Source organism: Barbus barbus (genome assembly GCF_936440315.1).
Source record: "Barbus barbus genome assembly, chromosome: 43".
In the NCBI taxonomy this organism is placed as follows: Eukaryota; Metazoa; Chordata; class Actinopteri; order Cypriniformes; family Cyprinidae; genus Barbus; species Barbus barbus.
The window spans coordinates 26252913-26264208 of record NC_136721.1 but is presented as its reverse complement, the minus strand read 5'-3'; the positions used below and the strand labels follow the sequence as shown (position 1 = coordinate 26264208).

Here is an 11296-nt window from a genome sequence, read left to right as displayed (position 1 = left end):
TAATATCCAATAGAAATGATAAACATTTTAAATCAACTTAAGATGTTATATTTGCATTGGCTATTAGCATCACGGTAGACATTTCACTTTTCTAGTAACATTGCACTACTTTCTCAGAAATGGTCACATATCTGGTTTAATATCGAATAATATTTGATGGAAATATTTCAGCAGCAGGTGGATATTCATGAGGAGCTGATTGTGATGTAATCTGACACGCCCACTGATGCCTGTAGCCCCGCCTCCAGCTGCTGTCATGGTGATGGTGGTCAGCTGATGCCACCCAGTGGTCAGACAGAGGCAGTGCAGCTCAATCTCAATACAGGACCAAAGGAGGGGTTTCTTTTCAAACTTTATTTACGTAAGGGGCAAAAATGCAAATTCAAAATAACTATTAGGAGTACAATGTTTGGAAAAGCAGAGTAAAAGCAAACTGGAGAATCAAAAAAATCATTACGTTTCATAATATTGCTTTACATATTTAAATATTTAGTTGAACTCAATAAATACATGTGTCCTGTAGGCAAACATGCGATGGATCTGCGCTTTATTATACATCAGAAGGTCTGTTTATAATATTGCACGTGTGGAGTGAGCTATCGCTGTAGTGTTTCGACGGGAACCGAGTTTGATTGACGACGTAAAAATGTATAGAACGAACAGAACAATGAATATGATTCAAACAAATAATATCAAAAGCTAAATACAGTACACGTGATGAAAACATGTCTGATTCCACCGCACGGCATCATGGGTAACCGCGGCGGTCAGGCCTGTCGATGGTCCAGTGCCGGACGTCCACAGAGTCACAATAAAGCAAAGACTCACGAGTTCCTTCAGATCAAACCTGCTTCTGTCCAAACCCCAAACCTGATCTCAATGATTGTCTCTGCGAATGCATTCTAACGTTATTCTAACGCTCTGGCAAGGTTACGAGCAAACGTTCTAGTAATGTTAGGACAATGTTTCTCAAGTTCTGGTCTCTAAACATGATCGATACATCGTTCAACTCTTAAATGTTACAGTTTCAGAGAACATTCAAATGTAACGTTTGCAAGATGATCAAATGAACGTTCCCTTAATGTTCATACGACCGAGAAAAACATCTTAGATACATTTGTAAGCAATAATCCTGGATGTTTTGAACATTCCGAAATAATATTTTCATAATTTAATTAGAACGTCAGTGAAATTATCTTAGAATATATATTTGTGTGTGTGTTAGGGATGTAACGATATGATAATATCGCGATATGAAGTCCACCATATGATAAAAAAAATGACAAATGAACAATTGGGGAAAAAAATTAAATTTTGTACATTTTAAAGTGAAACTCAACCCTCTTTTTATTTGTGATGCACTGTCTCGGTCTAAATTACACTCACACTGCTGTTTTAGGAAGACAAACAAATTAGAATAGAATAATAAAAACAACAATGACAGTAATAGCCATATATTGTAAAGCAAGTGCACTGTAAAATAAATGAATATTTCATAGGTGTTTTTGCTTTACACTACAGAAGGGAAATTACAATACAACTTTCCAAATTTCTAGATTTTAAAGAGATATTTTGAATTTGTGCTGCATTTAAACCGCGAGCTGTCAGTAATTCATATAATGCACTTTAAGATTTTATTTAGAAGGAAACCCCAGCTTACAAAAACACGTCTCTCTACAAATCTAGTGAAACTCTGTAATCATCTGCAGTATAATAAATAAAGCTTAAGTTTGTTCTGAAACGCGTGCTAAACCCACAGAACGTGTAATAAAGGAGTTGATCGGAGCCGTTCTGAGACGCAGAAAACACCGGATCACCAGCTGAACCAAAAACAGACTTGATGAAGAGATTATATTGTGCTTTCAGTCCCAAAACACAACTTTAAAGACCTTTTATGTTAGAATAAGAAGTTTACATATATTTTAAAAACTACACTTTTTGCCCAGAAGACCTATCGTTTCATATCGTCATGTGACCACGATAATATCGTGATATTGATAATATCGTTACATCCCTAGTGTGTGTATATGTATTGTTTATTTTTATATTTCCAGTTTCTTATCTTAATACTATCTTAATTTTAGTAATTTTTTTAGTATTTTGCTTTTATCTTCTTTATAAAATTTTGTTCTTTTAATATATTACTATTTAGATTTAATTAGTTTAGGCTTATTTATTTCTGCTTGATAATAGTGCTTTAAACTTATTTCAATTAACTGCCAAGGCAACATGTATTATTTTCATTTAGTTTAAGTTTTATGTAATATATGAGACCCTGGAGCACAAAACCAGTCATAAGGATCAATTTTTTTAAATTGAGATTTATACATCATCTGAATAAATAATATTTTCATTGATGTATGGTTTGTTATGATAGGACAATATTTGTCTGAGATACAACTATTAGAAAATCTGGAATCTGAGGGAGCAAAAAAATCTAAATATTGAGAAAATCTCCTTTAAAGTTGTTCAAATGAAGTTCTTAGCAATGCATATTACTAATCAAAAATGAAGTTTTGATATATTTACAGTAGAAAATGTACTAAATATCTTCATGGAACATGATCTTAATATCCTAATGATTTTTGTCATAAAAGAGAAATGAATAATTTTGATCCATACAATGTATTGTTGGCTATTTCTACAGATATACCTGTGCTACTGATGACTGCTTCTGTGCTGCAGGGACAGATATATATATATTATTTCCGTATTTCTTTCTTTGACATCAGTGGAGACTGATTTCAGAGCTGGTTGGTTTGGTCGGTGGATCAGATCGTGATCAGGAGAGCATGAATGGGAAACATCTCGTAAACGTAAAAGACAAAAAGAATAGAATAAAGTAAATGAATGAGTAGTAAGTGGAATAAACACTCAGGGCTGATGTGACGCGTGCGGCCTGTGTTTCAGTGATCTGCTGAGAGGTAAACACACGCTTCAGCTCTCCCAGTCGGCGCTGGCCGGCATCTCGTCCTCAGACTCGGACTCAGGCGAGGCTTCTTTGATGCGGCGCAGGGCCTCGTGGATGCTGCGGGTCAGCGGGTCGGACGCAGTCGCTCCTCTGCAGCTGCGCTCCTGTCTGCGCACCTTACGCAGCTGCACTCCCTTCCGGATCTGAGCCAGGATGTTGTTTCCGTCGTCCTCGTCCGGATCGGGCGCCAGAACGCGCAGCTCGGCCTTCCGCAGGTGGAAGCTTCCGCGCTTCAGACTGGCCAGAACCTCGTCCATCGGCGAGCTCGCTGAGGACACAACAGTGTTATTGGGCTTTGTTTCCTAGCGGTGTTGGAATTAAATCGCTGCATCGATGCAGTAATAAACCGTAATCGATTATAGCCTACTGACATCATTCATATACACTGCAAAAAATGATTTTCTTCCTTAGTATTTTTGTCTTGTTTTCTAGTATAAATATCTAAAACTTCTTGAATGAGGATGCATTTACTGGACTTAAGATATTGTCTTGTTTTCTGAAAATATTTGCTTTAAACAAGTAAAAATATCTGCCAATGGAGTAAGAAGAAAGCCTTTGAATTAAGATTCATTTTCTTACCCCACTGCAGATATTTTTGCTCGTTTTACAAAATTTAGATTAGTTTTTTTTCTTCAGAAAACAAGACATAATATCTTAAGTCAGTTTACTTGTCAAGTAAGTCTTGATTGAAGAATGTTTAGATATTTATACTAGAAAACAAGACAAAAATACTAAGGAAGAAAATCATTTTTTTGCAGTGTGCACACTTGTCTCGCGCTCATTTAAAATGTACCCACTATTTGTAAATCCGATATCTGGGCACAAAGCATGCCTTTCCCTGCATATGGTAGGTGTTTCAGTGTTTTACTTTAGATATGCTTTCATTTCTGGCGTGCGGTCTGAAGTGTGTATTAGACAGACTTCCACAGCGCTGTGTTTGTTTGTCCTGATCTCAGTCACAGCTGCGGTTAAATGCACTTGCATCTCAGAATACTTTTATGATATGAAATTGATGTAAAAAATAGTTATGTTTCCAGAACAGGACAAATCATCTGATATGTGGAAACAGATCTGTGCATTAGTGTCTATGATCAAACAGCAATAATGCTGAGGAAAACAGAAAATCCCATAACTATGATTGTCTGTAAACCTTCGGATACTTAAAGCACTCTTAGATACTGAAAGTACTTTTTGTTTATCACTTGTAATGGTCTATTTCCCCCTTTAATACTTTATATTTGCTTGTATGTTTTGAAGCTATATTTACTTGCCTGCTTATATAATTTAATAAAAATGCACAAAATAAATGTTATATAACGGTGATGCATCATGATATCGAATCGTTGACATGAGAATGGAAAACCCGTGCCGATTCACACCCGTACTGTTTCCATTGCCCTGTTTTTATGCACATTCTGATTAACCAGCGGACTGATCTCGTTACACCGCATCTGAAATGTTGTTATGATCATTCGTTATGAAATGCCTAAACTAATTCTGTCATAAGTATTTCTGTATAATTGTTTTATTCCCACCTCCGACAGCACTGACAGCATTTATGGTTTTATCTGTTCACTCAGATCTGTGTCATTTATTATGTCAAAATTCAGGATGCACGATAATGGATTTTTGCCGATATGCTGATATTTTTCAACTCATTTTGGCTGATAGCTGATGTATTTCCTTTATCTGATCACTTCTGTATTTTCTTTGATATATTGATCTCGGTCACCACTGAATCTAGATCTGTCTCTATCAGAAAGAGATGCATTAACGAGAACACTAGTGCGCTATTTATGAAGGCAATATCATTAACACCAAGCATTTCTGCAGACTCTGTTGATCTTCTCCTGGAGTCATTTAACTCAAAAATTAAGAATGTTATTGATGATATTGCCCCGATAAAGGTCAGCAAGAAGACGGGGAAACAGAAATCAATTTGGAGAAAATCAACAGCAGTTCAGAGCATGAAAAGACAATGCAGAAAAGCTGAGCGGATGTGGCGGAAGACGAAACTGGAAATCCACTATAGCATCTATAAAGACAGCCTTCATGCTTTCAATGTGGAACTAGCCACAGCTAGACAGACTTTCTTTTCAAACCTTATAAACAGTAACTTAAACAACACCCGCACTCTTTTTGCGACTGTTGAGAGACTGACAAACCCCCCAAGTCAGATTCCCAGTGAAATGCTCTCCGACAGCAAATGCAATGAGTTTGCTTCCTTCTTTTCTGAGAAGATCAATAATATCAGGAAGGAGATTGGCACATCCTCAAGTTATGCAGAGGTCACACAGATTCGACCGCAATTTCAAAAAGAAGTGACTGTGTGTTTTTAAAGAAATTGATAACAAAATTTTGGAAGAAATAGTACAGCACCTTAAATCTTCAACCTGCTATCTTGACACACTTCCCACATCCATTTTCAAAAATGTGCTTAACTGTTTAGAGGCTGATCTCTTAGAAGTGGTGAACGCCTCACTTCTTTCTGGGACTTTTCCAAACTCCCTTAAAACTGCAGTTGTTAAGCCCCTTCTGAAAAAGCGCAATCTTGATAACACCATCTTGAGCAACTATAGACCCATATCAAATCTTCCTTTCATAGGTAAGATTATTGAAAAGGTAGTTTCTAATCAGCTGAACAACTACTTAAACTCAAATGGATACCTGGACAATTTTCAGTCTGGTTTCCGAGCACATCACAGCACAGAGACAGCACTCATTAAGATAATAAATGATATTCGCGTCAATTCTGATTCTGGCAAAATATCAGTGCTGGTACTACTAGATCTTAGTGCTGTGTTTGACACTGTCGATCATAACATACTTCTAGAGAGACTGGAAAACTGGGTCGGGCTTTCTGGGATGGCACTCAAATGGTTCAGATCATACTTAGAAGGGAGAGGTTATTATGTGAGTATAGGAGAGCATAAGTCTAAGTGGACGGCCATGACATGTGGAGTCCCACAAGGCTCAATTCTTGCACCGCTCTTGTTTAGCCTGTATATGCTCCCACTAAGTCAGATAATGAGGAAGAACCAAATTGCCTATCACAGCTATGCTGATGATACCCAGATTTACCTAGCCTTATCTCCAAATGACTACAGCCCCATTGACTCCCTCTGCCAATGCATTGATGAAATTAACAGTTGGATGTGCCAGAACTTTCTTCAGTTAAACAAGGAGAAAACTGAAATCATTGCATTTGGAAACAAAGATGAAGTTCTCAAGGTGAATGCATACCTTGACTCTAGGGGTCAAACAACGAAAAATCAAGTCAGAAATCTTGGGGTGATTCTGGAGACAGACCTTAGTTTCAGTAGTCATGTCAAAGCAATAACTAAATCAGCATACTATCATCTCAAAAATATTGCAAGAATTAGATGTTTTGTCTCCAATCAAGACTTGGAGAAACTTGTTCATGCCTTTATCACCAGCAGGGTGGATTACTGTAATGGTCTCCTCACCGGCCTTCCCAAGAAGACCATTAGACAGCTGCAGCTCATCCAGAACACTGCTGCCAGGATTCTGACTAGAACCAGAACATCTGAGCATATCACACCAGTCCTCAGGTCCTTACACTGGCTTCCAGTTACATTTAGGATTGATTTTAAAGTACTTTTACTCGTTTATAAGTCACTCAATGGCCTAGGACCGAAATATATTGCTGATATGCTCACTGAATATAAACCGAACAGACCACTCAGATCATTAGGATCGAGTCAGTTAGAAATACCAAGGGTTCACACAAAACAAGGGGAGTCTGCGTTTAGCTATTATGCGGCCCGCAGCTGGAACCAGCTTCCAGAAGAGATCAGATGTGCTAAAACATTAGCCACATTTAAATCAAGACTCAAAACTCACCTGTTTAACTGTGCATTTGTTGAATGAGCACTGTGCTATATGTCCGAACTGACTGCAATACATTTTATGTACAAACATTTTCTTTAAATTTATTTTAAATCATTTTCTATATCATTTTAAAATTCCTTGTTTTTATTATTCTTATTTCCATGTTTTTATTGATTTTAATGTCTATTTCACTTTCTTTTATGTAAAGCACTTTGAATTACCACTGTGTATGAAATGTGCTATATAAATAAACTTGCCTTGCCTTAGTTTGGAAACAACACCAAGTCTCTCCTGTGCAGAGATTATAAACATATTATAAAATTATTTTTAATAATGGTCATTTTTTTATTTTTTCTACTTGTTAGAATTAAATAAATGAAGTTCTTTTATAATGAGAGCACATTGAAACTTTGAAAATAACCATAAATCAATAAAAAAAAATTCCAGACAGATGCAGCGGTAACCATAAGATTTAATTTATAGATTTAACATTTGTAAATGGTCAAAAAAAATTGAAATCGAAAATCTTTTAGACCTCCTTGTATTTAGGTTTTCATAATCAGACTGGAAAAAACAACTACACATTAATGAATACATCTTTATGTATAAAATTATTTAACTTGTGATTTTATGCCATAAATTACAGATTTATTTAATCAGAAACACAATGTAAATGTTGTGTTATTACACGTAGGCCAACAGCGCCCCCTATGTAAGAGCTGACGTGATCTTGTCACTATCATACCCTGAGCACATGCCAGTTATTCGTCTTATCGGCAACACATATCATCATCATTGTTCATATCGGGCCGATGTTTACATTTTAAGCCATTATCGGTCGATTCCGATAACATTGTGCTTCCATAATGAAAATGATTATATTCAGTGGCTTCTCCCACTTTTCTTAGTGATATTTAGTGCCAGTTTATCTGGAAGTTATGATTTCTCTTTTACTCGGATGGAAACGCTCGCAAATATTTTATGCAATATCCCAATTTTGCGCATACATTATATTCAGTGTTGGGGAAAGTTACTTTTAAAAGTAATGCGTTACAATATTGAGTTACACCCTAAAATTAAAATACTTGTAATCAGACTACATTTACTTTTATATGGATATGATTACATATTTCCACAATAGCAATAATTGATAATTAATTGATTCTCCCAAATTCCTCTTTTTCCTCTTTTAAATGTTCCTCTCTAAAATATCCTCCAGCTTATTTACTCAGAAGTCTTCTGGTTTGTGGACATTCACACAGAGATCAGTCATTATTCAGGTTTCAAACACTAAAATGCACAACTTCTTCAGCTTTTTTGTCATCTGATCCTCTTTCACCTAATATTTGACTTGAAGTCCCCCTGAGATTATAAAATAAATATTTTAATAATGAAGCATCACATATGGTTCTCTGGCATTGGTTAATGGTCACATGACATGCTGGTAAACACATAAAATATATTTATTTTCAGTAAGCGTTTTATTTTATATTTAATATATAAACATACCATTTTCTTTTAATATATACATGCATGTGTGTGTATTTATATATACATAATAAATATACACATATGTAAACACAAACTTTTAATTTGGATGCGATTAATCGTTTGACAGCACTAATTTAAATCAGTTTGATAAACGAATTTGGTCAAAAGTAATCTAAAAGTAGTCTGATTATATTACCTAAAATGTGTAATGAAATGGATTATGTTACTAGCATAATGCTGTCAAACGATGAATCGCATCCAAAATAAAAGTTTCTGTTTACATAATATATGAGTGTGTACTGTGTATATTTATTATGCATATATAAATACACACACATGCATGTGTATATATAAAAAAATATATATATGGTATGTTTATATATTAAATATATTTATTTATAATATAAATTATATGAATATAAATAGACATGTAAATATTTAAAAATATATACATGCATGTGTGTGTATTTATGGATACATAATATATGTGTGTTCTGTGTATATTTATTATGTAAACAAAAACTTTCATTTTGGATGCGATTAAGTGTTTGACAGCACTACTAACTACATTTTTTGTCGCATAATTTGGAATCAGTAACGGATTACAATTTGTAAGTAATCGACCCAGATCTGACTGTACATTAGAAAGCAATGCATTACTTTACTAGTTACTTGAAATAAGTAATCTGATTACGTAACTCAAGTTACTAGTAACTGGTTAAATTGGCAACTTTGGATGGAAGCCCGGCTTGCGTGAGAGCTGCGTTTAACCCTGTGTGTGCCGGTCTCACCTCTGCTCCACTGGTTGGACTCGAGCGAGGCCGTCTTCCTCAGCTTCTTCCTGGCGTTGAGCAGCTGGCTGCTGTCGAAGAAGCGCGCGGTGAAGGGTCCGAGGGGAGAGCGGACAGGGCTGGCGTCTGCGGGCGTCTCCTCCAGAGAGGGTGGTGGAGGAGGAGGTGGAGGTGGAGGAGGAGGAGGAGGAGCGATGGGCGAGGTGGACGAGTCCAACAGCAGCAGCTCTCTGGCCGGAGGAAGTGATGCGTGTGCGTCAGGGGGCAGGGCTTCAGCCATGGCTCCGCCCATCGGAGGCAGTGACAGGAAGCTCTCGGGCCGGCGCAGCTCTGGTACTCCAGCCGGATGTTCCAGCGCAGCCGGATCCGGAGCGTCGTCCGTCTGCACGCTGGCCGCCTGCATCTGCGTCGCTCTCTTCCTGGAGTAGGCCAGACGCAGACGAGTGGACTTCAGAGTCACCTGACCTGGGTAGCGCTGCGGAGACCAATCAGCACACAGCCAGTCAAAGCTACAGCGCTCTGCATCTGTGCAGGATTTTAATGTGCTGAAGATGTTCTGTTAATACAGCGTTTGGAGTCAAACAATAAGCAGTAGCAGTGTTATCAGTATTAATTCCTGTTACTTTTACAGTACCTATTAATATTTTGAACTAGCTTTTTTTTTATAGCTTTTATCACTTTATCTTTTTAGTCATTGTTATGTGCCTTTTGTCATTTTTATTAGTTTTTATTTTTATTTTATTTCTATATTTAGATATTTTTATTTTAGTAATTTCAGTATTTTAGTAAGCTTGGTAATTTAACTTAAATTAAAATTAGAAATGTTGTCTTGCCAACCAAAATTAAATAAGTTTAAATAAATTTTTCATTTAAATTATTTCATCTTAATTTCAAGTAACAAAAAACTATTTCTAGTGCTTTTTTCTTTTTCAATTTATTTGCAGCTTTTATTAGTTGCTATTTTTTATATTTTCTATTTAGGCTATTTCTATTTTAGTTCAGTTCTTCAGTTACTTAAAAAAATGTTGCCTTGGCAACTAAATTTATTTTTTTTAGGTTTTTAATTTTTCGTCTAATATTTATAATAAATTTTATTTGAGCTTAATTTCAATTTTAAGTGCTTTTGTCATTTTTATTCGTTTTTTTGAGTTTTTATATTTCTGTATTTTTATATTTATATTTCATTAATTGTAGTTATTTTCTATAGTTATTATTCTTTATTTTAGTAATTTTAGTACTTCAACTTAGTTTATTTTACTTAGTGGCCAAGGCAACATTTCAAGGCAAGTTTTTTCTAATATTTTTCTAATATTTCATTTTATTTCAGTTTAATTACACTTAAAAACTATTTTTGCAGGCATAAGTTTGGTTTGAAGGCAAGCAGTTTAATATTAATATTTAGTTTCAGCTTTATTTCAATAAAAGAAAAAGATTTTTAATAGTTTTAGAAGAGACTGTATTCACAACGAGCAAATGAAGACGTGATTGAGTGATTCGGATGGATAGGTGTCAGTCCAGTAGTTTCTGCAGGTAGTGCTGTATGATTGCGATGCTGTGCTGGGAGTGTTTCTCGTGTGTTTCAGATGCAGTCGAGCGTCTGACCTGTCTGAAGCTGCGCAGTCGGTCCAGTGTCCTCTGTCTCTCCTGACTGACTCTGCTCCGCTGCTCCTCTTCCTCCTCTTCATCCTGCAGACACAGGTGATTCATGAGATCAACATGTGATTCATCATCAGCATTACATTGCTGTTTAGACTCGTACCTGCAGCAGAGCTGGCTGGGAAACGCCGTCCGGACCGCCCTGCCGCTTCTGTGTGTGGTTGATGATGCAGATTTCCTGAGAACGAGAACAAAACGAGACGCCAGAATTGTTACATTTACATTTATGCATTTAGCAGACGCTTTTATCCAAAGCGACTTACATTGCATTCAAGTTATAGTTTACAGCTCTTGCTTTCCCTGGGAATCGAACCCATGACCTTGGCATTGCTAGCGCCATGCTATACTATTTGAGCTACAGGAAAGCCATATGTTAAAAAGCCAATTGTTAATCTAAGACTGATAACGGGATATATCGGCCCAACAGTAAGAAAAAAAAATTGTTAGTTGATGCCAGTAATTAAAAAATGCCAAACAACAGCCAAGCAGAAAAAATTGTTAGTCAATGCCAATAATTAAAAAATGTCAAATATCG

At 36.2% G+C, this 11296-nt stretch overlaps 1 protein-coding gene across 1 annotated transcript in view; it reads right to left on the bottom strand.

The window, feature by feature from the left end:
• Positions 1-335: 335 nt before the first annotated feature.
• The window catches only part of LOC306862887 (junction-mediating and -regulatory protein-like), a 29376-nt gene continuing 18415 nt past the window's right edge, over positions 336-11296 (bottom strand). The window contains exons 7-10 of the mRNA XM_079405944.1: positions 10865-10939; positions 10708-10791; positions 9106-9580; positions 336-3239 (exon numbers count right to left, since the gene is read on the bottom strand). Coding sequence (XP_079262070.1) covers positions 2938-3239; positions 9106-9580; positions 10708-10791; positions 10865-10939 — 936 coding nt within the window. The 3' untranslated portion in view covers positions 336-2937. The remainder of the gene's footprint in view (positions 3240-9105; positions 9581-10707; positions 10792-10864; positions 10940-11296) is intronic.